The sequence below is a fragment of the Musa acuminata genome, chromosome BXJ2-4 (genome assembly GCF_036884655.1).
Source record: "Musa acuminata AAA Group cultivar baxijiao chromosome BXJ2-4, Cavendish_Baxijiao_AAA, whole genome shotgun sequence".
NCBI lineage: Eukaryota > Viridiplantae > Streptophyta > Magnoliopsida > Zingiberales > Musaceae > Musa > Musa acuminata.
Genome location: NC_088341.1, coordinates 6,979,072 through 7,002,102, shown reverse-complemented (window position 1 = coordinate 7,002,102; position 23,031 = coordinate 6,979,072). Strand labels below are relative to the sequence as shown.

Genomic DNA, 23,031 nt, shown 5'->3' with positions numbered 1-23,031 from the left:
AAGAGCAGTCTTTGGGAAAGGTGGATTTCCATAGTGTTGTTGCTCCATTCTCTGGAGGATTAATTTATAAGCCTCGCAGTCAAATGATCACCCAATTGTCAAAAAAGGTTCCTCAGATGCAGAGTCATCGGGAGGAGTGCCTGTCAACTTGGACATGCCCCTCGAAACAACAGTTGCTGATGCCAATCACAGCATCTCTTTTGTCATGGGATTTCAAACTTATGCTGTCTTCTCCGACTCCGTCGGGGATGATGGCTGCTGAATGACAAGCGAGCTTCCAGCTTATCCAGTATGACTTCTGGCGAGTAGATTTGGAAGGGTGTTGTAGTCTATCCATCATGCACAACAACTAGGAAGGAGGAAGAAGAAGAAGAAGAAGAAGCAGTGTGAAGGAAGACAGAGCAGAAAAGCGTGAGAGAATTAGATGCCTTAAGCCATCACAAAAAGAAAATGTTCGTTCCTTGAGAGAGGAGAGAGAGTCTTTTGGGGTTCGTCGGAGGGGGAATACAAGGCAAAAAACCAGCCCACCAACTACGGGCGGAAGTGGGGCAGCCAAAGAAAGCGTTTATTCCAAATGACCAAACCACCCTTTGGTTTCCAACGGATTGGAACACAAACTAATTAATACAATATATTTAAATCTCCATTTGATATGATAATTATATTTTAAATAAACTTATATAGTATTTCGATATCGTGGAAATATTTATCAAACTATTTAGCACTATAATAGTTGTTAAGATGATTGAATATTTTAGGAGGTGTTGAGTTAACGTTGATATAAGCGTAATATTTAATCAACATGTTGAGTTGATCAAGCGTCTAATAAGACGATGTGATATGGTTGGATTATATATATATGTGACGAGATCGTGTTATCGTGAAGGGATGAATGAATGAATGAATGAATGAATATTTAAATTATATTAGTATAATTAAATAAAATATTTTATTAAGATGATAGAAGATAGATGATGATGACTTCGCTAACAGTTCAAAGTGGAAAGAGAGGAGGTAAAATTATGTGGCAGTTTCGATATATTTGGCGTAAGTAGGCAGTGGCAGTTCCGTCATGCCGGTAGTTTTCTTGACCGTATATTTGGAAATCAAATAAATAAATAAATCGATATATAGAAAAAAAGGGGTTTGGGCGTGACAGAGAGCCTTCTCACTCCTCTGTCTGTCTGTCTCTCTCTCTCTCCCTTCGCTTTCACTCTCTCTCGCTCTTGTGGCATATCCCTCCCTCTTTCTTACTTGTGTCTCTTCGTCTTCTCGCTTGCTCTGTCTCTCTCTTACTGGTGCTGGCGATAGTGGTGGTGGTGGTGGTGGTGGTAGTTGTGGCGGTGGAGGAATGGAGAACATAAGCCACCCTCCAATGGAGCAACTCCAGGATTTGGAGTACTGCATCGACTCCAATCCTCCTTGGGGTAAGAGATTTCTGTTAACGGGTGCCGTTGTTCTATTTTCCGGTTCTCATTTTTCTTACACTTCAAGCCATTTGCTTCTCCTTTCTTGTTCGAGTGATGGTTGGTCTTGGCTGTTGTCATGTTCTTGATGAATCGTTAAGCACATAAAACTGCTTTTTCCCCTCCCTTTTGTTGCTTTGCTTTCTGGTGCTTGCGGTATGGAGAACGAGTTGAAGGGGGAAAACCCATTTTTCTTGGGCCCTACGGTAGAATGAGGGGAAAAGGTGGTCAATTTGAATATTTTAATGAGTTTGACGAGTGTTAGTTGGTTTTCTTTGCAATTCTTGCTTAAAAATGCGATTTTGATCGGCTTGGTGCGATCTATGGTCGGTTGTCGGCCTCCTGAACGAGGTGTCGGATGTTTTTGTCTTTTCTCTATGTGGGGATGGCCAGTGGCGCCCATGTTTGGTGGTTTCACTATTATTCAGGAAGTAAATCTTCAATGGATCTCAAATTTTGTTCTCGTTCCCGCTTCTTCATTTGCCTCACATGGCGAAAGAACAAGTTTGTCCCGTATGTACTCGTGTATTCTGCTACTGGTCTGCTTCCATTATGCTTGCTTCTTGATCAAGAAGGGCATTCTGAAAGACAGACACGCTGGAGGCTTTTTACGAGATTCTTTTGTTTTAAAATGCTAGCATTTTTGCTTGATCCATGGTGGTTCAGATTTTGGATTAAATGAGCCACTCATTCTAATTTTTTGTCTTAAAACTCTCCCTATGCGATATCATGTTTTCTGCATCTGTGAAGATATTTTTCTCGTAAACTTATGTCATCATTAAACCTACCGTATAGTATAGGTGATTCTTACCTGTAGAAACCAATGTGGGTTGGTGCATCAACTCTGGTTTTGTAATCATTGGATTCACAATAGGGCACCGGATAAGAGAGCTACTTCTGAGTGCCTTTAGATTTTTCTTTCATTAAATGTTGGACTTCTTTCCAGACATTGATTGTTGTTTGCTTCTTTTACAAAACGTTGCTATTTAATGGCTATTCACTTGACACATTGCAACGAACTATGTTCTCTGGAAAATAATGGAATTCCAATGCTTTTAGTCAATCATATGGGCAACAAAATCAACATACTTGTGATGCAAATTTCGACCTTATTTGTTCTCTCCCTCTGCTTCCATTTCCTGTAGAGAGAAGTTGTACAATTTTTTGTCTTGTTTGCATCATATGATAAGTATGCCATTTTTCATTTTTAGCTGTAGTAAGCTATGCATCTTTCTCTATATGAACTAAAGTTCCAAGAGATGGGAGATTATGCCTTAACAAGAAATGTCTGGAAGCAAACCTTTCTTCTGAAAATAATCGCAGTTTTAAAACTTTCCATCATCTGAGAGAAAACTCAGGTGAGAGAATCAGGGATGAAACATTCGATAATTTTTTCTTGGTCCTTAGCATTTTCGAATGATTCTATTTCTATCATAAAACTAATATGATTGTGAAATTTTTTACTATAAATGTAAGTTTAGACTGAATAAATATCAGTGTACTAGCAAATGACAGAAGTTTCTTAATTTTGAAATATTTTTCAAAGGATCAGAGGGATGATTGGTTCTTCTTTATTACATGTGCTGCAACTTTGGGTCTAAAACTACATATTTTAGTAACTAGCAGCTTTTAAGCTAGACAGTCCCACATTTTTTTTCTCTAACCTTGGCAGAACTTGCTCCAGGATGAACAATTATCTGAAGTCTAAGCAACCTTCTTATCCAGGTTTACTCGAGTAACAATGTTAAAAGATGAAGATTTTCTTAGGTCTCTTATATGCTTGATGATTATTTTGAGAATTCACGTTCACACTATTACCAAGGAGGTAGTCCAATGAGGGGCCGACCATATCTCAATTATTTAACTTTATTTTATCGATAAGAAAGTATTTTGATTCTTTTTTGTTTTGCTAAGATATTCAGAAAGCTTGGTCAGTTATCTCTAGGTTGAAGTTATCCTTGTAGTAAGTTAGTGGATTTAAGATTGAACATTAAAGCATGTGCTATTAGGATCGCTTGTTCAAAGATAAAGGATACTAAGATCTTCTTACGATCTTGGAACAGTCCTCAGCCGAGCGAGACGTAAATAATGACTCTTCACATTACCTAATGTGTGGGCTACTATATCATGCCTAATATTCTTGAGTTGCCCTTCTAAACTTTTAATCATACTTGGATATTAGTTGGTTGGAATGTTCTTAGTAGTTGTTTATTCACCTGCTATTATTGTATATCTTGTCAGCTTATCCACCTGAGTGCTAAGATCAGAAAATTTGTTGTTATGCAAAGATGTGCTGAAAATTTCTGGCACGCTCAGTATTTATTGTTGCCATTGTGACGGTGCTTTATAGATAAAGTTGGTGTTCTATACTCTGTGGCCATGTGAAGGTGTTACATAGGCTGCCAGAATATGATGCACCAGAAGCTGAGTGATTATTCTCATATTCTCTCCTGGTGAATACTGGATATACTTACCACTAAGCAGTCAGTAAGTAGCTCTTGTGTCCTGTCAATCACAAGACTGAACCATCTGTTTTAGGGGGGGAGAGGGGGTGAGGGGGGAGGAGTGGTGGGGTTGCGGGGGGCGGGGTACTGAGTTAAGTTGTATGCTCATATTCATGATGATCTAATTGTTAATTTGTTGTTTTGCTCTGTGTTGCCTTCATAATATCAGCTTATTTTTGGTTTGGGCTAGGTGCTACTTGATCTGTAATAATGACCTGAAACTTGTAAGATCTACAGAGCTTGTTGTAGTGCATAAACCACTAGGGGAAGCAACTGAAAATGAGATGAGAGGAGGCAAATATCCAATACCATCATTTGGCATTTGTGTGAAAACCATAAGCTCTTGTTTATTACTTCTACTCTTCTTTGGCCTCAGGAATAGTGATTGATGAACCATAATCTTAGGGTTATATTACCATCATGTATGATAACTTTGCCTACAATTATTCCATTAATAAATTTAAGAACTGTTATGTTGAAATGTGAACCAATGCATGTGTAATTCAGCTTGCATGTGAATTGCAAAAATTTGCTGTTCCTTCCTTTCCAGTATATGCCTGCTGTATATATTATTTGCATTTTTGCCTGTTTCCTTCCTGCAGTTGAAACTATCTTGTTGGCTTTTCAAAATTACATTCTAATGCTGGGCACCAGTGTGATGATTCCTTCACTGCTTGTTCCACTGATGGGTGGGACTGATGTAAGTTAAAATTCATTTCAGCTATACAATTGTAATGGACCTTTTTATGCAATTTTTTCCTGATTGGTGCCCTTTTATGACATGTTTTCTGTATCCAACCTAGGCTGACAAGGTTCGTGTTATACAAACATTATTGTTTGTATCTGGAATCAACACACTCTTGCAAGCATTGTTTGGAACACGTTTGCCCACGGTTGTGGGTGGTTCTTTCGCGTATGTGATACCTATCCTTTATATTATACGTGACTCGTCTTTGCAGAGAATTCCTGATCAACATGAAGTGAGTTCCTATGTTCTCTATTAAGGGCTTTCCAGAGACTGGTTCTTTTCTTCACCATTTATACATCAATGACCTAGTTAAGCTTAGATGCAGTTTGCCAAATTTTCAACTTGCAGAGGTTTTTGCAAACCATGCGAGCTATTCAAGGAGCACTAATTATTGCATCCAGTTTGCAAATAATACTTGGTTACAGTCAGCTTTGGGGAATTTTTACAAGGTAATCTATATAACCTTGCTTGAAGATATCACCATCGTGCTATTTGCATAAGTCATTTTACATTGTGTTATCTTTACAGGTTTTTCAGTCCCCTAGGGATGGCACCTGTAATTGGATTGGTTGGCTTGGGACTATTTGAAAGAGGTTTTCCTGCTGTATGTCAGTAGCTCTTTAGTGTTCAATCCTCTACGATAAGGGTGGCTGTCGTTGTTGGAAAAGAGAAATAAGAGAACTTACATTTTTGAATGATTTATTTTTTGTTCTTTAGGTAGGAAACTGCGTGGAAATAGGCATACCAATGCTTTTGATGCTCATTGGACTATCTCAGGTAGTTTGTTTTTCTGCAAAAATAAGTTTCCTCCCTTCTTTTGGCTCTCATTTTGATCATAATGATGAAATTTGTTGGTTTGCAGTATTTGAAGCACTACAGGCCATTCAGGGATTTTCCCATCTTTGAACGCTTTCCAGTACTCATCTGTGTTACAGTCATTTGGATATATTCTCTTATCCTAACAGCAGGTGGTGCATATAACCATAGGCCTACTAAAACTCAAGACAGCTGCCGCACTGACAGGGCCAATCTAATATCATCTGCTCCTTGGTAAAGTCTTAAATCACATTTTTTTCCCTTTTAATTTTGCTGTTGAAGTTTGTGCTCTTTCTTAATATTAATGCTTACAGGTTCAAATTCCCATATCCTTTGCAATGGGGTGCACCAACTTTTGATGCTGGCCATTCAGTATCCATGATGGCTGCTGTATGGGTTTCTGTCATAGAGGTAACAGTTGATAATGTTTATATTTCCTATAATGGCTTTTAAATTTCTTTTGCTCAAATCTGCAGTCAACTGGTGCTTATAAGGCAGCATCACGCCTGGCTATTGCAACTCCTCCACCTGCTTATGTATTGAGCCGAGGGATTGGCTGGCAGGTCTGCTAGTAAACTTTGTCTACTTAGATAACATCTAGTGTTGTGAACTTTTGGAGATTGTTGCATTTTGATTGTCTCAAATCGACTTAAATTATAACATTAGTATTTGTCCAATCATTTGGTCTTTATTTTTGGGAGATGAATGGACAACAAACTCGAATCTATAACTGCTCGGACATCTAAGCATGGACGCATATAGGTGAAGTTGTTACATTCATCTATACATATTGGTTGATATTTTCATTGTATGCTTATATGCTTTAAGCTTACAGGTTGCTTTTGATCTTGACCATAGACAAATTATATGGCAATTGTTAAGCGAATGATGGTTGATCTAGAAAGTCTATACCACGTGTGGGGTTACAAGTCAACGGTTAACTTTGCAATTGTTGAAAGGACCCAAAGTCTTCAGAGTGCGATGTGTCATAATGTAACCCTAAATTTTGACAAATTCCATTAATTTTATAGAAGAGAGGGAGGAATATGATTATAAACATCAAATTTATGTGTGCTCCATTGAAGGATAACACTTTGGCAACTCTATAAATAAGGACTTGAACTAGCCAACCCTTTTTTATTAAGTATAAGATAAGTGTCTTTGAACATAAAAGAGGTATAATACAAGGCATATTGCAATCAGGCAATCAAGCATTTTCTAACATAAACCACTAATACATATAATTCTATGGATAGCAAGTGGTTCCATGATTGTATAATTTTTTTAGTCACCATAGTACAATCAATGCTTTGGAGTAATGAGCCTTGAGGATGCTTGGAACTAGTAAGATTTCTTCTGTGTTCTGTTTAGCCTGTTTTGTTTTATATTACGTTGATCAACTGGGGGACTGATACAGTGTGATCAACAAAAAAAAAGTGCATGTTTTCATAAGAGCAATCCATATAAGAGAGAATAATGAAAAGCAAATGTTCAGAATGATGAAAAGGTAAAGGTCAAATTTGATCCTACAAGTTCAACTGGAAATTGTCTAGAGTAGTAAGACAATTTCTAGAATTGCACTGAGTTGGTCATGGAAGCATAAGAGAAACAAGAACAAAAGAAAAGGAAAAAAAATTGTAAGCTTCCTTTTGCTTTCCACTACATGCAGGTCAGTTCCAATTTTTCATAAAGTTAATTGTCCAGCCAATCTTTCTATGCAACTTTACTTCAATTATGGATTGATTTTTGTGGTCATTACATGGTAGTTTAAAATAGATAGAGTAGCTAAACTGTGTTTGAGTCATGTAAAGACTCCTATCTCAGCTCAGAAGTTTGTTTATCACACTTTCGTTTCTTATGGTAATTATTTTCTTAAGAGTCCTTGAATGTTTATGTTCTTTTTCTAAACCAGTCCTTGCCATATGGAGACATAAGTGCACTTACTGTGACAAGGATGTCAATCATGCTACATAGTAAGGATTTTAATTTCAAATGAGACCGCCCGTTACCAGGCGGTATCAGCCTGGCTACGGCGAGGGAAGAAGAAGCGCCGAGAGAGAAGAGGAAGAATCGGGAGAACCTTGATGCTTTCCGATCCGACGCCACCCTCCCTCGACGGTCCCGATCCATAAGGTAACGGAGAGGCGACTGCTCGGCTTCTTCTTCGTCGCGTTCTTCGCCGAAGGCCAAAGGCGTCTGCGGCCTTCGATGCCCTCGCCGAACACCTGACGCGACGAGGAGAAGAAAAGGAGGTGACGTCGTCGAGGCAGCGTATGCCTCCTTTTCTTATATATATATATATATATATATATATATATATATATACATACATACATACATACCGAGCAGTACACCCTAGTGTATTGCTCAGCATGTTTGTACCTTATAGTACCGTACCGAGCAAAGCTCGAAACGTTAGTACGATACGAAATTACGAACCTTGCTACATAGTATGTTAAATAGTAAGTTCCATAGAAACCAGAAACACCCCCTATCAGTGAGCTTTAGGCAGTTCTTCAGTTATTTCTTAAATGGAGTTTTGTCTGTATCAGCACTTCCTTTCTTCATAGATGAAAAATGTGATCGTCTTGAGTTTAAGCTTTGTAGCTAAATGCTTCATCATTCATGCTTCACCACAGGGGATTGGTGTGCTGCTGGATGGTCTGTTTGGAACTGGAACAGGCTCCACTGTCTCTGTGTAAGCTTTCCTATTTCCATGGCAAAGTTCTGCTGGCAGTAATAGGGAAAATGCCTTTGATATATGTAGATACATGCCAAATATTCATTAAAATCATATATTTCTTTCATCTATGAACACCATGTATCTCCCCTGCTTCCTGATTTTGGGAGGGTCCATATCATGGGTCTGGTGTTATGTCTATGAAGGGGATCTATGTTGTACATATCGCACAGAGTTGCAGCATGTACATTATTTGATTTTAGATAACAATGGCAATGATGATGACACTAGTTTGTGTAAAATTTTAGGGAGAATGTTGGTCTTCTTGGACTTACTCGAGTTGGCAGCCGCAGGGTGGTTCAGATTTCAGCTGGGATCATGATTTTCTTTTCCACCTTAGGTATGATTTCTTTATTAATAATTCATTATATTGGCGGTTATGTTCTTTAACTTGCAATCAGTATCATGATCTGTTGCTTCAGGGAAATTTGGAGCCGTCTTTGCATCAATTCCATTTCCTATATTTGCAGCATTGTACTGTGTCCTTTTTGGCCTTGTTGGTATGTATTTCATTTTTGGGGTACATTTTATTCTTGCTGTTAATGTTTCTAATTTTATCTTTTTGAAATTTGCAGCTTCTGTTGGAATATCATTCCTTCAGTTTACAAACATGAACTCTATGAGAAACCTCATCATCACTGGTCTCTCACTTTTCCTTGGAATATCCGTTCCACAATATTTCAATGATACTCTGGTTTCTTCTGGCCATGCACCTGTAAATACACGTGCAGGATGGGTTAGTTATGTTTAACTGCCTTTTGGATTCTCTAAAGAATTTACTGAGTCGCAAGATAAATTACGATTGGTGCTGAATCAGACTGAAACTCATATTGACAAAGAAGTGGCAATGTGCAAAAAATAGTTTGATAATTAATTATGGCTCTTTTTAGTGTACCTATTAAAAATTTAACCAAAAACCTAAGCATGAATGTCTTAAATACAAAGAATTTGGACACAGTTATTATAACTCAAAATAATACGAAAAATCACCAAGATCATTATAAAAAGTTCAAAACATTATCTTGGACTATGAGTGCCTTATGTTCCTTTATATTTCATTCAGAGTTAAATGGAATTTATATTGATCCTGTCACAAACCATCGAGCTCATAATGCATGAGATTTTGTTGTGATCGGAAATGCATTATTTTATTATTTTGCTTAAACTATCATGCATGTAAGCAGATATCCTTACTTGTATGTAAGGTTTGCACTTGGTTCATAGTTCCTCAAGATGTTTGTTCGACCGAAAAGATTTACATTACATTTTGCTATTTAGATGTTTGCTTTTGCTGAAATTGTAAAATTTTCCTGCCTGCAGTTCAATGGGTTCTTAAATACCATATTTCTGTCACCCCCCACTGTCGGATTGATTGTCAGCGTATTTCTGGACAACACATTGGAAGTCGAGAAGTCTAAGAAGGATAGGGGTATGCCGTGGTGGGTGAAATTTAGAACGTTCAGAGGCGACAACAGGAACGAGGAGTTCTACACGCTTCCTTTCAATCTCAACAGATTCTTTCCACCTACCTAGCAAAGGCTCAGATTTATTTGGAAACACTGAGCTGCTTCATTTGGACAATGATGCTCGCTGGCATATCCTTCATCAATTCAGGCAGTTAATGATCCTGCAATTTTGAAGTCAAAAGGGTTCGGCCCAGTATCCGAGCATGTTTTGGTCGGATCCCCCATTAGTTGGCACCTTGCTGCTGCACTTTTGATGCTGCTTATGCTGCTAGCATCCTCTTGTATTTTGTTACATATCTCTCGTAATCTGGCAACTGGTTCATGTTTGTCTTGTAGTTTTTGGCCTAATAAGACAGACACTACTGTTTCATACATTTAATTGTTCTTCATTCATCCATCACTGTGACATGCTTATGCCTGGTTGATGGAACCTCCTCTGCTTTCTTGTTCTGAAAACCACCATAGTATCTGAAATAGCAAATAGGGAAATGCATCATTTTGGTAGGAACTTTATCTTCTCCATATCCTGTGATCAGTGCACACGAGTTTATTTATTACTTGTGCAGATGTACTACCATAGATGATGCTTATCAGAGGCTTCTAAATTAGGTTTTTTGTTCCTGGATTGTGTTATGGATAGTCCGTGGCATTATGAATTGAATGAAGGGAAAATAAAGAGGAGGAAATGGTAATTGAGGAGAATAGGATGCCATGGCAGAGGCCAAAAGTGAAGGAGAGGAAATAAAGCTTTGACCATTTTGCCTATTGTCTTTTTAATGTTCCAAAACAAAGGTAGAAATATGTTTTGTGTGGTCAACCAAAGAGGATCATGCAAACATAAGTGATGTTTCTTCTACAAATCTGCTTGCCTTTGTCGATGAAGCAGAAGGCTTAGAAAGCCTAAATTTCCATTGCAACGAGAAGAAAGTTGAGAGAAAGTGGCCTTCCCAATCAAAGAGAGTAGAGAGACGGTGTTGATCTCCAAAACATCCTTCCTTTTGCACCTTCTATCTTTCCTTTTGATTCTACACTCCCCAAAGTCTTTCCCGTCACAGAGCTTTTGCTCCTACTACATGATCATCAGCAGCAGCAGCATCCGCATCAGCATCTCCACCTTCATCATCGTCATCGTCATCTCGGTCATCACCATCAAGGTCCGCCAAGTTGCCTCCACCCAATGCCAGGAGCCCCTTCCCCTCCGCTCCCAAGCTCTGGTTCTCCTCCGCCGCCGCCGCGTTCACCGCCGAGTCGGCACCTTTCCGCCTCCGCGTTTGATGCGGTGGATGACATGCCGGTTCGGCGATGCGTCCCACCGCGCCGAGAAGCTCTTGTAGCACCCAAAGCACCCGCATTCCGGTTCAGGAGGTTGCGCCCGCCGCTGCCATAGAGCAAGTACTCCAGGACCTCCTGCTCCTCCTTGGTCAGCGCCGCCGGGCGGGCTAACACCGCCCTGGCGGTGGGCCCGGGTGGACTTTCCTCCCTTTCCTGTTGCCGAGCTTCTTCATCACTTTGCCAGCCAAAAAAGCATAAAGATCACCTTTTTATGCTGCGTGTGTCAAAGAAAGCCAAAGAGAAGAGAGAGAGAGAGAGAGAGAGATCCATGGATATGCCTGCCTACAAGTATAGTTGGTGAAGAGTCGTCTGCTTGATCAAGCATTTAGTAGTAACCATATAAGACAGCCCAGGCTGCAGAGTACAGTTATTTGATGAGGAAACAGTAGAAGAAATTACATTTTCCATGAACTAATTATTGTAGGCTTCTCAAAGAATTCACGATCAGTCACTGAAGTACACATTGACGATGGTTGGATGTCTCTATCATGTCTGTGCCAGTATGGTAATGACGAACGGTGCATAAGAAGGGACGAGCTCACACGAACTCAGCCAGGCTTGTCCTCAGCGTCTGGTTGGCGCACAGACGGTTCAATCTCTCAGAGGGATGGATGGAATCCCAGAAGGCGTACTTGTCTGCGTCTTCGCAGGTGAAGGGGTTCCATTGGTTGCAGAGATAGCTGGCCTCTATCTTCCCCGTGCCGCAGCATCCTCTGCTCGCAACCTCGAATCCTGAGCACACCCACCTCATCATCGTCGCAGAGAGGAGCAGAAACTAAAGCTTGGCTTCCCCAAACTCACCGTATGAGGACGGGTTCTGCACGACGTGGAGCAACAGATCATAGAAAGGAGCAAGTCTCAGCTTCAGCCCCGGCAACGCCGCGCACAGCCTCGTCGTGAGTGCCTGCAGCTTAGCGTTGAAGTCCCTGGCCACCGTGTTGTACTCCTCCATGCACTCGCCCGGGTTCATGAGGTTGGAGGTCCTTTCCGACGGCAAGCACCCGAAGGGGGTGAGACCGGTGAAGGACACCTTGCGAGCCCCCAGGCGGTGGAGCTCCGTGAGGAAGTCGGCGGCGTGGCGGATGAGGAAGTCCTCGTACTCTTCCACCGTGAATTGCTCGCTCCGCTCCGTCACCTGCGAGTAGTAGTTCTCGATGAAATCGTTGGTGCCGATGCTGACGATGTACACGGCCTCGTTAATGATGTAATTGGCCTTCGTCTTCCCCACATACGCTTCCAGTTTCTGCTGGTACTCCTTGAAGAACTCCATCTCTTGGCGTAGGGGGATGACAGACTGCACATTATCAAGAACGGAAGACCACACCATTAACAAACACTTCATTATAGCTAGCGTAGAACATCCAACTAAATCCGACAACCTAATCGAACAAGTCTGGGGGCAATGACTGGACTCATCATGCCAAATACCTACGAAAGCAGCTGCCATCCCAAAGTGACAGTAATGTCTTCCGAGAAATAGGCATGTAATGTATCTTTAGCGAACTAAAGAGGCAACTGAGAGTGGCACTTCAAAGGAGTAGGAATCCTTAGATACTCGATCCTTATCTAGAAAGGGTTTTAGCTGTCACCAGTACCACTTGTCCTCCTTGCCTGCTCCATAAACGTACATGCATCAGCCTCGTACTTGAACCTTTCACGTTTCCGAGAGAGGAAGGGGACAACTCTACTGGGGTTCTGATCCAAAGCTACACCAACTCTCATTCCTATACTCCCTCTGGTACATGAAATAGATGCAATAAGCTAAAGATGCACGCAAAGCGGGACTTACGAGCACGTCGGAGGTGGCGGCGTCGAGCCCCGTGGCCGCCGACGCAAAGCACACGCCGGTGGCGAAGTCCCGGATACCGTAGGCCGGGTCGAGATAGGCCGGCACGATCGACGGTAGGCCGAGAGCCTCTGAGATGAAGTCGGTGGCGAGACGGCCGTTGCAGAAGCGACCGGTGGCGCGGCCGCCGGGGAAGTCCCGGCCGTAGGGCGGGAAGTTGGCCCTGGCGATGGTGGGGATGAAGTTGTTGTTGCCGGCGTCGACGGTCGAGTCGCCGAAGACGATCACCGCTGGAACGCGAGAAGGAGCGGCGAGGGAAGGGAAGAGTACGAGGAAGAGAAGGAGGCGTTCGTGGCGGACGAACGCCATCGCCGTCGGGTGCACTCAGCTTAGCTGTTGGGGGAACGTGGAAGCTCTGATACTTAATATAAGTGGAGGTCTCTCAGAGACAGTGTTTTGTTACATTACAGCCCTCTCAGACTGTCATCATAGGAAGAGATTTAAGCTACCCATATCAACCAACCGCATCACAATTATTGCGTCTAATGTGATACAGCCAAGAGGGAAACCGTTAGGTGGGAATAGTATTGAGCGAAACGGACAGATGACGATTTGACATGACTCGTCAGATGCCACGTCTTCCACTTACGTTATGGGGGTCATAAGATTGGGGATCGAACGGCCAACTGTCTTTGAGCGCTCTTAAAGAGCGCTGCGTTGAATGCCAACTGCTACCCTCCTCACACGTCGTTGTCTCGGCTAGACCACAATACCTTACGCAAGCTGACGGTACATCATTGTTTCGGTTAATGAATACTACCACTATACATACGTACATAAGCAGGACGAAAGCGCATCGAGAATCGTGCGTCGCGTGATCTTGACCGTGTGCGGGTCACGGATGGAGCTGTATCAACTCTTTAGCTTGGCATGCGAACTGAAGTCCTTTGACAACAAGGATTACTGTCCTTCCTTTACGTAACTGCTTCTTTGTCTAAGGAGGGACTGATATAATGAGAGGCTGTTATTGTGTTGCACTTTGAGATGTGGGGTTCCAGTAGACATTGAATAGAACTGAGTAAGTTTGTGATGTTTAGGGTGGTACATGTAAGTATAAAATTTGTGACATAATATATGAAACGTGAACAAAATTTTATGTCATAATTGAAATCAAATAATATTAGATCGGATCTACGATATGTACCTTTCGATGTCATCTGAAAAAGATCTTTATGTAATATGCAAAGGCACTATCCCTTGGATCCGAGTATCACAGTGACGTCGATCTACAAAGAGAACTAGACACTCGTTCTCCTCTTTTTCTATCTTTTTATATAACTTTTATTATTGATGGTTCAAGAAGATTAAAAAGAGAAATTATAATATTTAAACTGTATCATCTATGACACACATTATTTAGTCCCTAGAGGTTCTGTTTATTTATAGACGATAGTAAAAGATTTATGATAAATTATTATAAAAGTTCCTTTCGCCAAAAGCATCCTCTAAGCGAACTTACCATAATATAATTTTTTTTATTAGTCAATCATCATAATTTAATTAATTTTATTATATATTTTATCAATTATAAAGGATCATGTAATCTAACTAATCTAACAGTACAATGCATAGCCCGGTGACAGTGATGTGCGACCACATACTGCGAGTACTGTTGTCGATGCTAAGTATGGTGGGGTTGCTCTTTGAGATTTTGCACGCCGAAAGCAATCAACAGCGTCGGTGTATTTTCCTTATTGTTCCATCCAAAATGTTTCTCATTCACATCGAAAGGAAAGAAATGACATCGGTAGTGTCTGCGATTGGAAACTTGGATTAGCTGCATAGAACAACATGGCAATCCATACTGTATCAAAGTTACAAGTTTACTTTGTTACCGACCTTTATCAGATTCACGTTGAATTTATTAATTTATATAAAAAATTAAGGAATGATGCAACTCTTTAACCTATCGATCATCTTTATTAGCCTTTCATGCCTTTAATATAAATGAAATATGGGAAGTTGTAAAATTTATAGGTTTTGATAATAGTTGTTGAATCTCGGATTTTGATAATGAAACCGATATAATTTTTACTACTGCACTAGTTCACTCCTTTCTTAGTATCAACTCATTCCTAACAATAGTTCTTTCGAGGTGTTATTACAATATGTTTGTGGTTAATTGGGAAAGCAAGGAACAAAGCTTGCTCTGATGAGATTTCTCTTTATCTTTTTATTATTATTTTCTATAAATCGCTTGCTTGTGTGACGAACCTTTTTTTTATCGAGAATAATTTTTTTCTAAATATATTGAAGGCTCAATTGAGGTATATATCAAATAATTAGATAGGTGAAGCCAAGCCTCGACTAGACTAAACTTAATACTGATGGTTTTAGACAGGAATCGACAAAGGAGGGAGGCACCGATTTCCTTCTTCGTTCGAGCACTACTATATCATATATTATTTTTGGATGGTCATTTCGCATTTTACTACGAGGCTAAGGCGATTCTGGATAAACTAATAATTGCCATTCAAAAAGAAATATCCAAAATTCTTTGATGCAAATCTATTGGTTGATATCTTCAACAAGATAATCAAATCTCCTTGACAGATTCTAAGTCTTTATAGAGACATCTCCACCTGTTCCTAGTCTTGTATTAAGTATACGCATGCTGCATACATCGAGTGAAACAAACCTACACATTGGGTATGTGCATAGGTGTAGCATTATATGGCAAAGGGATTGACCGTATGATTTTGACATCCTATTTTTATTCGATTAGCAAAACTTTATTAGGTAATGGAGTGAGAATTAATCCTTCGTTTGTTCGTAGTGGCTATCTACGTATCTGAGAGTGCACAGACAACACATTCATAAGTGATGGATGTTGCATTCGTCCTCAGAGCCACCGATCCATGATCGTAGCAGCTACATGAAGCACAACAATCATTTGTATACGTACAAGGTGGTGTTCATGAGGCGATCAGCAATGATACGGTACATCCTCTCCGTCGGGTGGAAGGCATCCCAGAACACGTACTTGTTGGCGTCTGTGCAGGTGAAGGGGCTCCTCCTGCTGCACATGTAGCCCATCTCGAACAATCCCGTCGCGCAGCAACCCGACACCGCGTTCTCAAATCCTGCCCATCTCAAGTAGAAGAAGAAGAAGAAGACAGAGTTCAAAGAGAAGAAGAAAGAGTTGATCTCTAGCCGAAGGTGGTGTCGACGAACTCACCGTATGATGTGGGGTCGGTGACGACGTCCATGAACGGGTCGTACAGATTGCTGTAGGCTAATTTGACGTCAGGCAGCTTTTGGCTAAGCTCGGCCATCATAGTCTGGAGTTTGGCGTTGAAATCTGATGCCACCTGGTTGTGCTCCTTGTTGCAGGAGTCCAGATTCTCCACCCTCTCCAATGGCAAACACCCCATGGGAGGAAGGCCGGCGATGTTCACCTTGCGAGCGCCGAGACGGTAAAGGGCGTCCACGAAGCCTCGAGCGATGCTGATGAGGTAATCCTCGTACTTGTCCACGGTGTACTCCGACGACCGCCCGGAGAAGGCGTAGTAGTTCTCGAGGAAGTCGTTCGTTCCCAAGCTAATGATGTACAGAGCCTGGCTTATCGTTTGCTGCGCGGTGGCTTCCCCTTGGAAGCTCTTCAGCCTCTCTTGGTAGTTCTTGAAGTAGTCCAATTGCTTCCACAGTGGCAGGACGGACTGCCATGAGCCATCGAGCTCGAGTCATTAACTATCGTCTTCCGTCATGACCTAATCACAGAGCAAAAAGATCGGCTGAGGCTGGAGACTTACGAGCACGTCCGAGGTCACATTGTCGTAGCCGGTCGCGGCGGAGGCGAAGCAGACGCCCGCGGAGAAATCCTTCATCTCGAACGACGGATCAAGGTAAGCGGGGACGGTGTCGGGGAGGCCGAAGTCCTGCGATATGAAGTCGGTGGCGAGGCGGCCGTTGGAGAAGCGGCCGGTGGCCACCCCGCCGTTGAAGTCGCGACCATAGGGCTGGAAGTTGCTCCTGGCGACGGTCGGGAGGTAGTCGTTGTTGCCGGTGTCGACGGAGGAGTCACCGAAAACGACGAGCGCCGGGACTTTGGCAGCGACGCCAGGCGCGTGCAGCAGCAGCAGCAGCAGCAGCGGTTGCACCAAGAGGAGAAGGCAGTGCATCCAGGGCGTTGCCATCTTTTGCGCTGTGGCACTGCAAGTCTCGGCTTTGATGAGCATAAATAGAGCAACGAAATTGTGCAATGGAATGATGCAGATCTCGGCCTTCTTCTTCTTCACTGGTAGGCCAACCACAAGGTGGTTTCCAACCACCAATGAGGTGGGTGAACCAATCTGAAATGGAGGCCACTGGGACAGTCTTTAAATGCACTTACATGATTCATTAAAGGATTCATACCCATATGGTCCTTGTATATACGAGAGGTACAACATAGTTAACTTTGTAGAAAGTCGGCTAAAAGGCATGCACACCTGGGGATGGGTCTTAAGTGCACCGCAAAGGTGGATTTGTCCCTTCATTCTAAGTCGATCGTTGCCTTATCTAAGGTCCAACATCATCTACATCTTTAAAATAAGGTTAGTAGTTGAAGAGTACAGAGCAGTTTACGTGGGCTACAACAATGACTGAGGTAGAAAAGAGGCGAAAAGTCAAGTCAAACACAGGTTTTAGGGTGACGATGGAGAGACCGGATGATGGCCAATCTAAAATTACGTATGTCCTGTAAACCAACGCATTTTAAATGGCATGTCCAGTTGTTTTGGGTGCTTCATACTAAAGGCAGTATGTGGAAGAAGAGGTGGTGTTGATGAGGAGAGAGAGAGAGAGAGAGAGAGAGAGAGAGAGAGAGAGAGAGAGAGAGAGAGGAACATATCAGGCAAATGAGCGCTCATGATTTACATGCACAGTCGAGAAAATAAATCACAGAAGTTGGATAAAGGTTAATATACATGAGATTGATAACTGATTCAACCCAAATGTTTATCTATTTAGTGATGGGTTACATAGAATATATGCTATCTAATTCTTTGAATTCCTAACAATTTGTGATTAGTCATCTTTTTAATCTCCATATTATACATAAATTTTCTCTTATTTAGTAGATCTCAATCATGGAATGTGTGTTATAACTCTTATCTTTAGAAAGAGAGAGAGAGAGAGAGAGAGAGAGAGAGAGAGAGAGAGAGAGAGAGAGAGAGAGAGAGTCTTGAGGAACCTAAGAAGCGGTCAGAGAGGCACTGCAGCCACCCGTTTCCGCGAATGGCCGAAACCGTCGTCGGTCTGCTTCCCTCCCTCTCTCCTTAAAATGGCTTCGTCCCCTCCCTTCCCTTTCACGGCCTTTCTTCTTCTTGTTGTCAACCGGCGACCACCCGCGACGACAACGATGGCCTCCCTCCGGGCGATGGCTATCCTCGCAATACTTGCATGCATGCTGCTGATGAGATCGGCCGCGGGCGACGTCGTGGCGGTGGGGGCGGACGGACTCACCATCAAGAGCACAGACTTCCACGTACCAGTGAGCCAAGCAACGGCAAGGCCCGCCGACGCCTTAGCTTCCAACCACGATGCGAACGCGGATGAGGGCGGCCCGGATATGTTCCATGTATTCGACCAGGAGCTGATCGTGTTGGGTCACTGAGAAATAATAACAATGTATCTGGATGCCTCCTTATTCACCCTGTTCTTCTCGATCTATTGCACTGATTTAATATCAACAACGATTTGAGCTCAAGAACAGGTCGATTCCTACAGCTTAGTCGTCGTGTGTGCCATGATTGCAAACATGGGATTCTAAACCTTTATCCCTTAACTCGCTTTCACGCCAAGGTGGTGCATCAGCTTTTGGTGTAGGAGAGAGCGAGGAGGAACTCAAGGAGTCCCACCTTTTGCCTGACACACTCATCCTCTCCACCAAGTATCTTGGACTGTTGAAGACGAACCAGTTAATGATGATGCGCGGTCGAAAGGGAGAAGCAGCAGCGAGGTTGAGCAGCCCAACGGCGGGTGTCCCCGCGTGTTGTCGGTGTCATGGCAGAACCACTTTGACGCCGTTGTCCTCCGTCGTGAGCGTAAGAAAAGAATGAGAGACGATAACTCACTCTGTGTACTACGCGGTGGTACTCCTCCCTCTACGTTGGAAGAAGAGTTGAACGAATGGAGCACGTCGAATGTTGCAGGCGGGCATGCATGCGCAAGAAAGATACATCAAGCGTGCACACATCTTCCTGCGTTGAATTGGGTGAACTCGCATCATTCCCCTCGCACTTCCTTCTTAAGAATCCCGAGACACCTCCCTCACTATTTCATGCGCTCTCCCCTCTCCTTCCATATTGCTTCACAACCTTCTGTCGTCTCCTTCCATGGTTGAGCCCTCTTGATTCACAGGCCTCTCCTACCTCCTCCAGCTGCAGCTGAGCCCAATCGTGGCATGTATCTTCTGCTTTCTTCATTGGTTGTGATCGCAGTCAGCAGTGTTGGTGACTCGGTGGATGAAGGAAGTGGTATTGGTGAGGTTGAATCTGATGATTGGATTTACTTATGATACGATGGTAAACCCTTCTCAGATTGAGCCGCGCCAATATCACTGTCTTCTATTAATACCGCACTGGTGCATCGGTCCATCCGCAGTCAATACCAAACTGATTGCTTCATCTGCCTACATCTACTCTATCTATCATTTAAGCTTTTTGCTGGTAATACCGCTTAATAGGGATAGGATTTCATTTCTTCTATGGCAAAGTTCAAATCTAGCATGTTTTTATCTAATGATGTCATCCAAAACATGTTTGCGTATCTGACATAGATCAGCGCTAAAATACGACTTTTAAGTTATCTCCCATATGTGTGATTCAATTCTTTTTATCCCATAGAGATGTGGCACTATTCTTCGTTGATCACGTGTGGCTCAATCACCATCACCTTTTTTAATTTATTTATTAAGACATATATATATATATATATATATATATTCACATTTTACTTTTTTTTTTCTTTGTCAAAACTTAGATATTTATAGAAAAATTAAATCTTAATTTTTAAGACAAAATAAATCAATCAGATTCTCAATTCAAAAGTTCCGCTAATATGTAATTATTGTTAATATACTGCATGATGAAGACAGTAGATGAACATCGCAGAATGCGGCAGGTCGCGAACTCGCTTAACTGTTATCAAGACACAACTTTTCCCTTTTGAACGAGTAAAATGAAATCAAAATGACAAAACTGCTCTTTTTTTTTGTGTTTTTAACATTGTGGTCTTTCTCCTATACAATTTCTTTTTCCACTAGCAAGGCAACCAAATTTAGGAAGGAGTTCGAGCAGGGCAAAGGAAAGGTTTCAACTACAAAGAAGGGAGCCGCCTTCTCTCCTACGAAGATGTTCTTCGATTCCTTTGCTCACTAATAATCCTCGGCGACCAAAACGTCTCCTACTCGAGATCTGTCACTCCGATGGGGTTCACGGCGGTGGCGTTGCGGGCCCTCTCCGATGGCGGCTGCACGCCGCACATCATGCGGCTCTGCTGCAGTCCCGCCATGTAGCTCCTCACCTCGTTGCGGATCATCTCTTGCATGATCGCCAGGAATTCGGCGCTAAAAGGAGAAGGCGCTGGCCGACGCCCCTCCTCGGCAGAAGTGGCTGCAGAGGAAAAGCCCGGTATCATCTGCTGCGGATCTGCAGCAGCAACAGAGCACGACAGCTGGCTCTGGTGACTGGGTTTGAAGATGGTATGGACCTTGCGATCCTTGGAGGTGGACATCTGACATGATCCAGGAAGGGAGAGGGTGAGGGAAGTAGCTGGATCGTCGTCGTTGTTGGGAAATGTAGGGGCTACGGCAGCACTGATTGCCTCGCCCTGAGTCTGTTGGAGGATCGGAGAGGAGCATGGCACGATGCGGCCAGTTGTCGGAACCGGCTGATAGATGTGCGGCGGCGGCATCACCGGATAGCTATGGTGACTGGAATCACTGACATCGGACCCGGACGGGCTTCCGGGGCTGAAGCAAATCCCTGATCCTCGCGACAACAGGATCAGGCCGTCGCTGCTTGCCCTCTTCAGCGGTCTCGTCGCCTCCGCCTCGTCCTCCATATCCGCTGCCTTGACCGACATGATCGCGTCGTAGTGGTGCTGCAGCCCGTCTTCTCCGGCGCAGGGGCGGCTGTGCTTGCGCTTGAGTGTAGAGTTCCAGTGGTTCTTGATGGCGTTGTCGGTACGCCCGGAGAGGAGGCGGGCGATGGTGGCCCACTTGTTGCCGAAGCGGCGGTGGGCGCGGACGATGATCTCGTCCTCCTCATCCGTAAAGGGGCGGTGCTCCACCTGGGGCGAGAGCTGGTTGCACCACCGCAGCCGGCACGACTTGCCGGAGCGCCCCGGAATGGACTTGCTGATGATCGACCAGTTCCTGGGGCCATGCCGCTGCACCAGCCTCTGCAGCGCCTCGTCCTCCGCCGGGCTCCACGGCCCCTTGATCCTATCAGCCTCCTTGCTCCTGCTCCCCCCCGTCGTCGTCGTCGTCGCCGCCATCGGATCCAATCTCCCCCAACTCAAAAACTCCAACCGATCGATCCAAACCCCCAAGCGATTCCAACGAAAATCCCGGAGGATATCAATACAAAGAAAAATAGGGAAGGATAGGCCAGCGTAGGAAATAAACAAATATTTCGACCGTTATTTTGCTACGTTAGAGCAAATGTTCAAACCCAGAGGAAGAAGAGGCTGATGAAGGAAGCGAGAGTTATGGCAGTAGCAGCACGAAGAAGACAGACGGGATTTTATAGAGGGTCGACGGTGACCGGGTTAAGGTATCGCTCGGCTTGCTGGGCGAGCTCGTCCGGTTCCCACAGGTTTCGTTTGCATACAGCTGGCGGTGGCCACGCATCTCCGTTAGCTGCTCGACGGCACCACCTTTGTCTGCTCGACGACACTACCAACCGTGTGCCTTGTCAGCGGCTTGCCGCGTGGGGCCCGTACGATCTCCAATCGCATAACGGGTGCGGACAATGATGCCTCGTTGCGATTCCCACCATGTTTCAGACGGTAATTGTACACCCATCGAATCATAATCGTAACGCCCTCAAACGCCATCTTGTTCAGAGCGCCTTCCTTCCGTGACAACGCCGTTGTGAGTTATGCCCGCGTGTATCACTCGTCCCTTTCCGTTTCTACTCAGTACGCAGTAACGCCGTTGATGGATGATGTTACTGTTGTGAATTATATCTTCCTATGGGAAGATATGGTATCCGTTCAGGCCAGCCTGTCAAGCTGTCAGATGCAGCCTTTAACTGCCCCCCACCCTCTCCTTTTCTTCTCCTGTACACACTCGAAAGCTCTCCAAACTGCCAAAAAACCGACTGCCATTTTTCTATCTCTAGATTTGACTGCACACCGACACCCCTCCCTCCCTCCCTCTTCCTTTCTAAACCACCTGTTACCGACCTTCCTCGCTCCTTCCTTACGCCTTTATTATATCTACGTACGTCTGTTATTTAATATAATGAACACGGTGTCCCCCCACTTAAAAAGTAATTTAGTAATAATTCTCCATCTAGAAGAATTAGCAAGGGGAGATACATGTTGGAAGTAAGCCTATCAATACTTGATTATTATACGAACGAGCAGGGCAGCGTCGGTTGCTATCTGTCGTAGTTCATTAATGGATATTGGATTGCGATGGCATTTCCCGTGACTCGTACGTCGTGTACCCCCCTCACAGCTGGCGATTTGGCCCGCCCGACCTCCCCGGCTGTGAAAGCAGTGCAAAGAACCAACTACGTTCGCCTCCGCATCACACGGCCCACATGCATCTATTTCTCTTCCTTTCTACCAGTTCAAATTAATTCGACTGGGTCGGTTCGAGGAGACAACCGGGGAAACGTGACCATGAGAGAGATTGAAAGAGGACGGTGGGGGTGGGGAAACGCCCGTCACGAACGCGTGTGAACGGAAATAGATATTTGAGGACCGGGAAAAGAGAACCAACGGGCACGGTTGGGGCAGCACGTGCACCTGCAGCCCACTTGTGGAGCGTGGCGCACGTGTGAGGGTGGGCCACCACGCATCGTTTGGGCACTTCAAAAAAGCGGTCATGTGGTGGGAGGGAAGCAGTTAGGTGGACCATGCTCCCCGTCTCGGGCACCACCATCCTTTTCTTATCGT

General features: G+C 43.7%; 4 protein-coding genes across 5 annotated transcripts; 1 reads left to right on the top strand and 3 right to left on the bottom strand.

Moving 5' to 3' along the window:
* The first annotated feature begins 1,195 nt into the window (after positions 1–1,195).
* Positions 1,196–10,133, top strand: LOC103981013 (nucleobase-ascorbate transporter 1). The gene is made up of 14 exons (XM_009397584.3): positions 1,196–1,427; positions 4,573–4,670; positions 4,774–4,950; positions 5,067–5,167; positions 5,247–5,322; positions 5,436–5,495; positions 5,581–5,768; positions 5,849–5,945; positions 6,011–6,097; positions 8,174–8,232; positions 8,523–8,614; positions 8,697–8,774; positions 8,850–9,010; positions 9,595–10,133. The coding sequence occupies exons 1-14, from the start codon at positions 1,352–1,354 to the stop codon at positions 9,805–9,807; spliced, it is 1,563 nt and encodes a 520-aa protein (XP_009395859.2). The 5' UTR covers positions 1,196–1,351; the 3' UTR covers positions 9,808–10,133.
* Positions 10,134–11,366: 1,233 nt separating this feature from the next.
* Positions 11,367–13,326, bottom strand: LOC103981012 (GDSL esterase/lipase At2g42990-like). 2 transcript variants are annotated; one of them, XM_009397583.3, is made up of 3 exons: positions 12,862–13,326; positions 11,874–12,366; positions 11,367–11,804 (listed from the first exon to the last, which is right to left on the bottom strand). In XM_009397583.3, the coding sequence occupies exons 1-3, from the start codon at positions 13,225–13,227 to the stop codon at positions 11,611–11,613; spliced, it is 1,053 nt and encodes a 350-aa protein (XP_009395858.2). In that variant the 5' UTR covers positions 13,228–13,326; the 3' UTR covers positions 11,367–11,610. The 2 variants fall into 2 exon arrangements, with proteins under 2 accessions (XP_009395858.2, XP_018681183.2); XM_018825638.2 differs by having other exon boundaries at positions 11,617–11,785.
* Positions 13,327–15,731: 2,405 nt separating this feature from the next.
* LOC103981011 (GDSL esterase/lipase At2g04570) lies at positions 15,732–17,120 on the bottom strand. Its single transcript, XM_018824881.2, has 3 exons — positions 16,671–17,120; positions 16,097–16,577; positions 15,732–16,001 (listed from the first exon to the last, which is right to left on the bottom strand). Exons 1-3 carry the CDS (start codon positions 17,094–17,096, stop codon positions 15,808–15,810), a joined length of 1,101 nt encoding a protein of 366 aa, XP_018680426.2. The 5' UTR covers positions 17,097–17,120; the 3' UTR covers positions 15,732–15,807.
* A 2,960-nt stretch (positions 17,121–20,080) lies between these two features.
* Positions 20,081–21,628, bottom strand: LOC135609764 (transcription factor MYB44-like). The gene has a single exon (XM_065103372.1). The coding sequence runs from the start codon at positions 21,397–21,399 to the stop codon at positions 20,305–20,307; it is 1,095 nt and encodes a 364-aa protein (XP_064959444.1). The 5' UTR covers positions 21,400–21,628; the 3' UTR covers positions 20,081–20,304.
* Between the last annotated feature and the right edge of the window lie 1,403 nt (positions 21,629–23,031).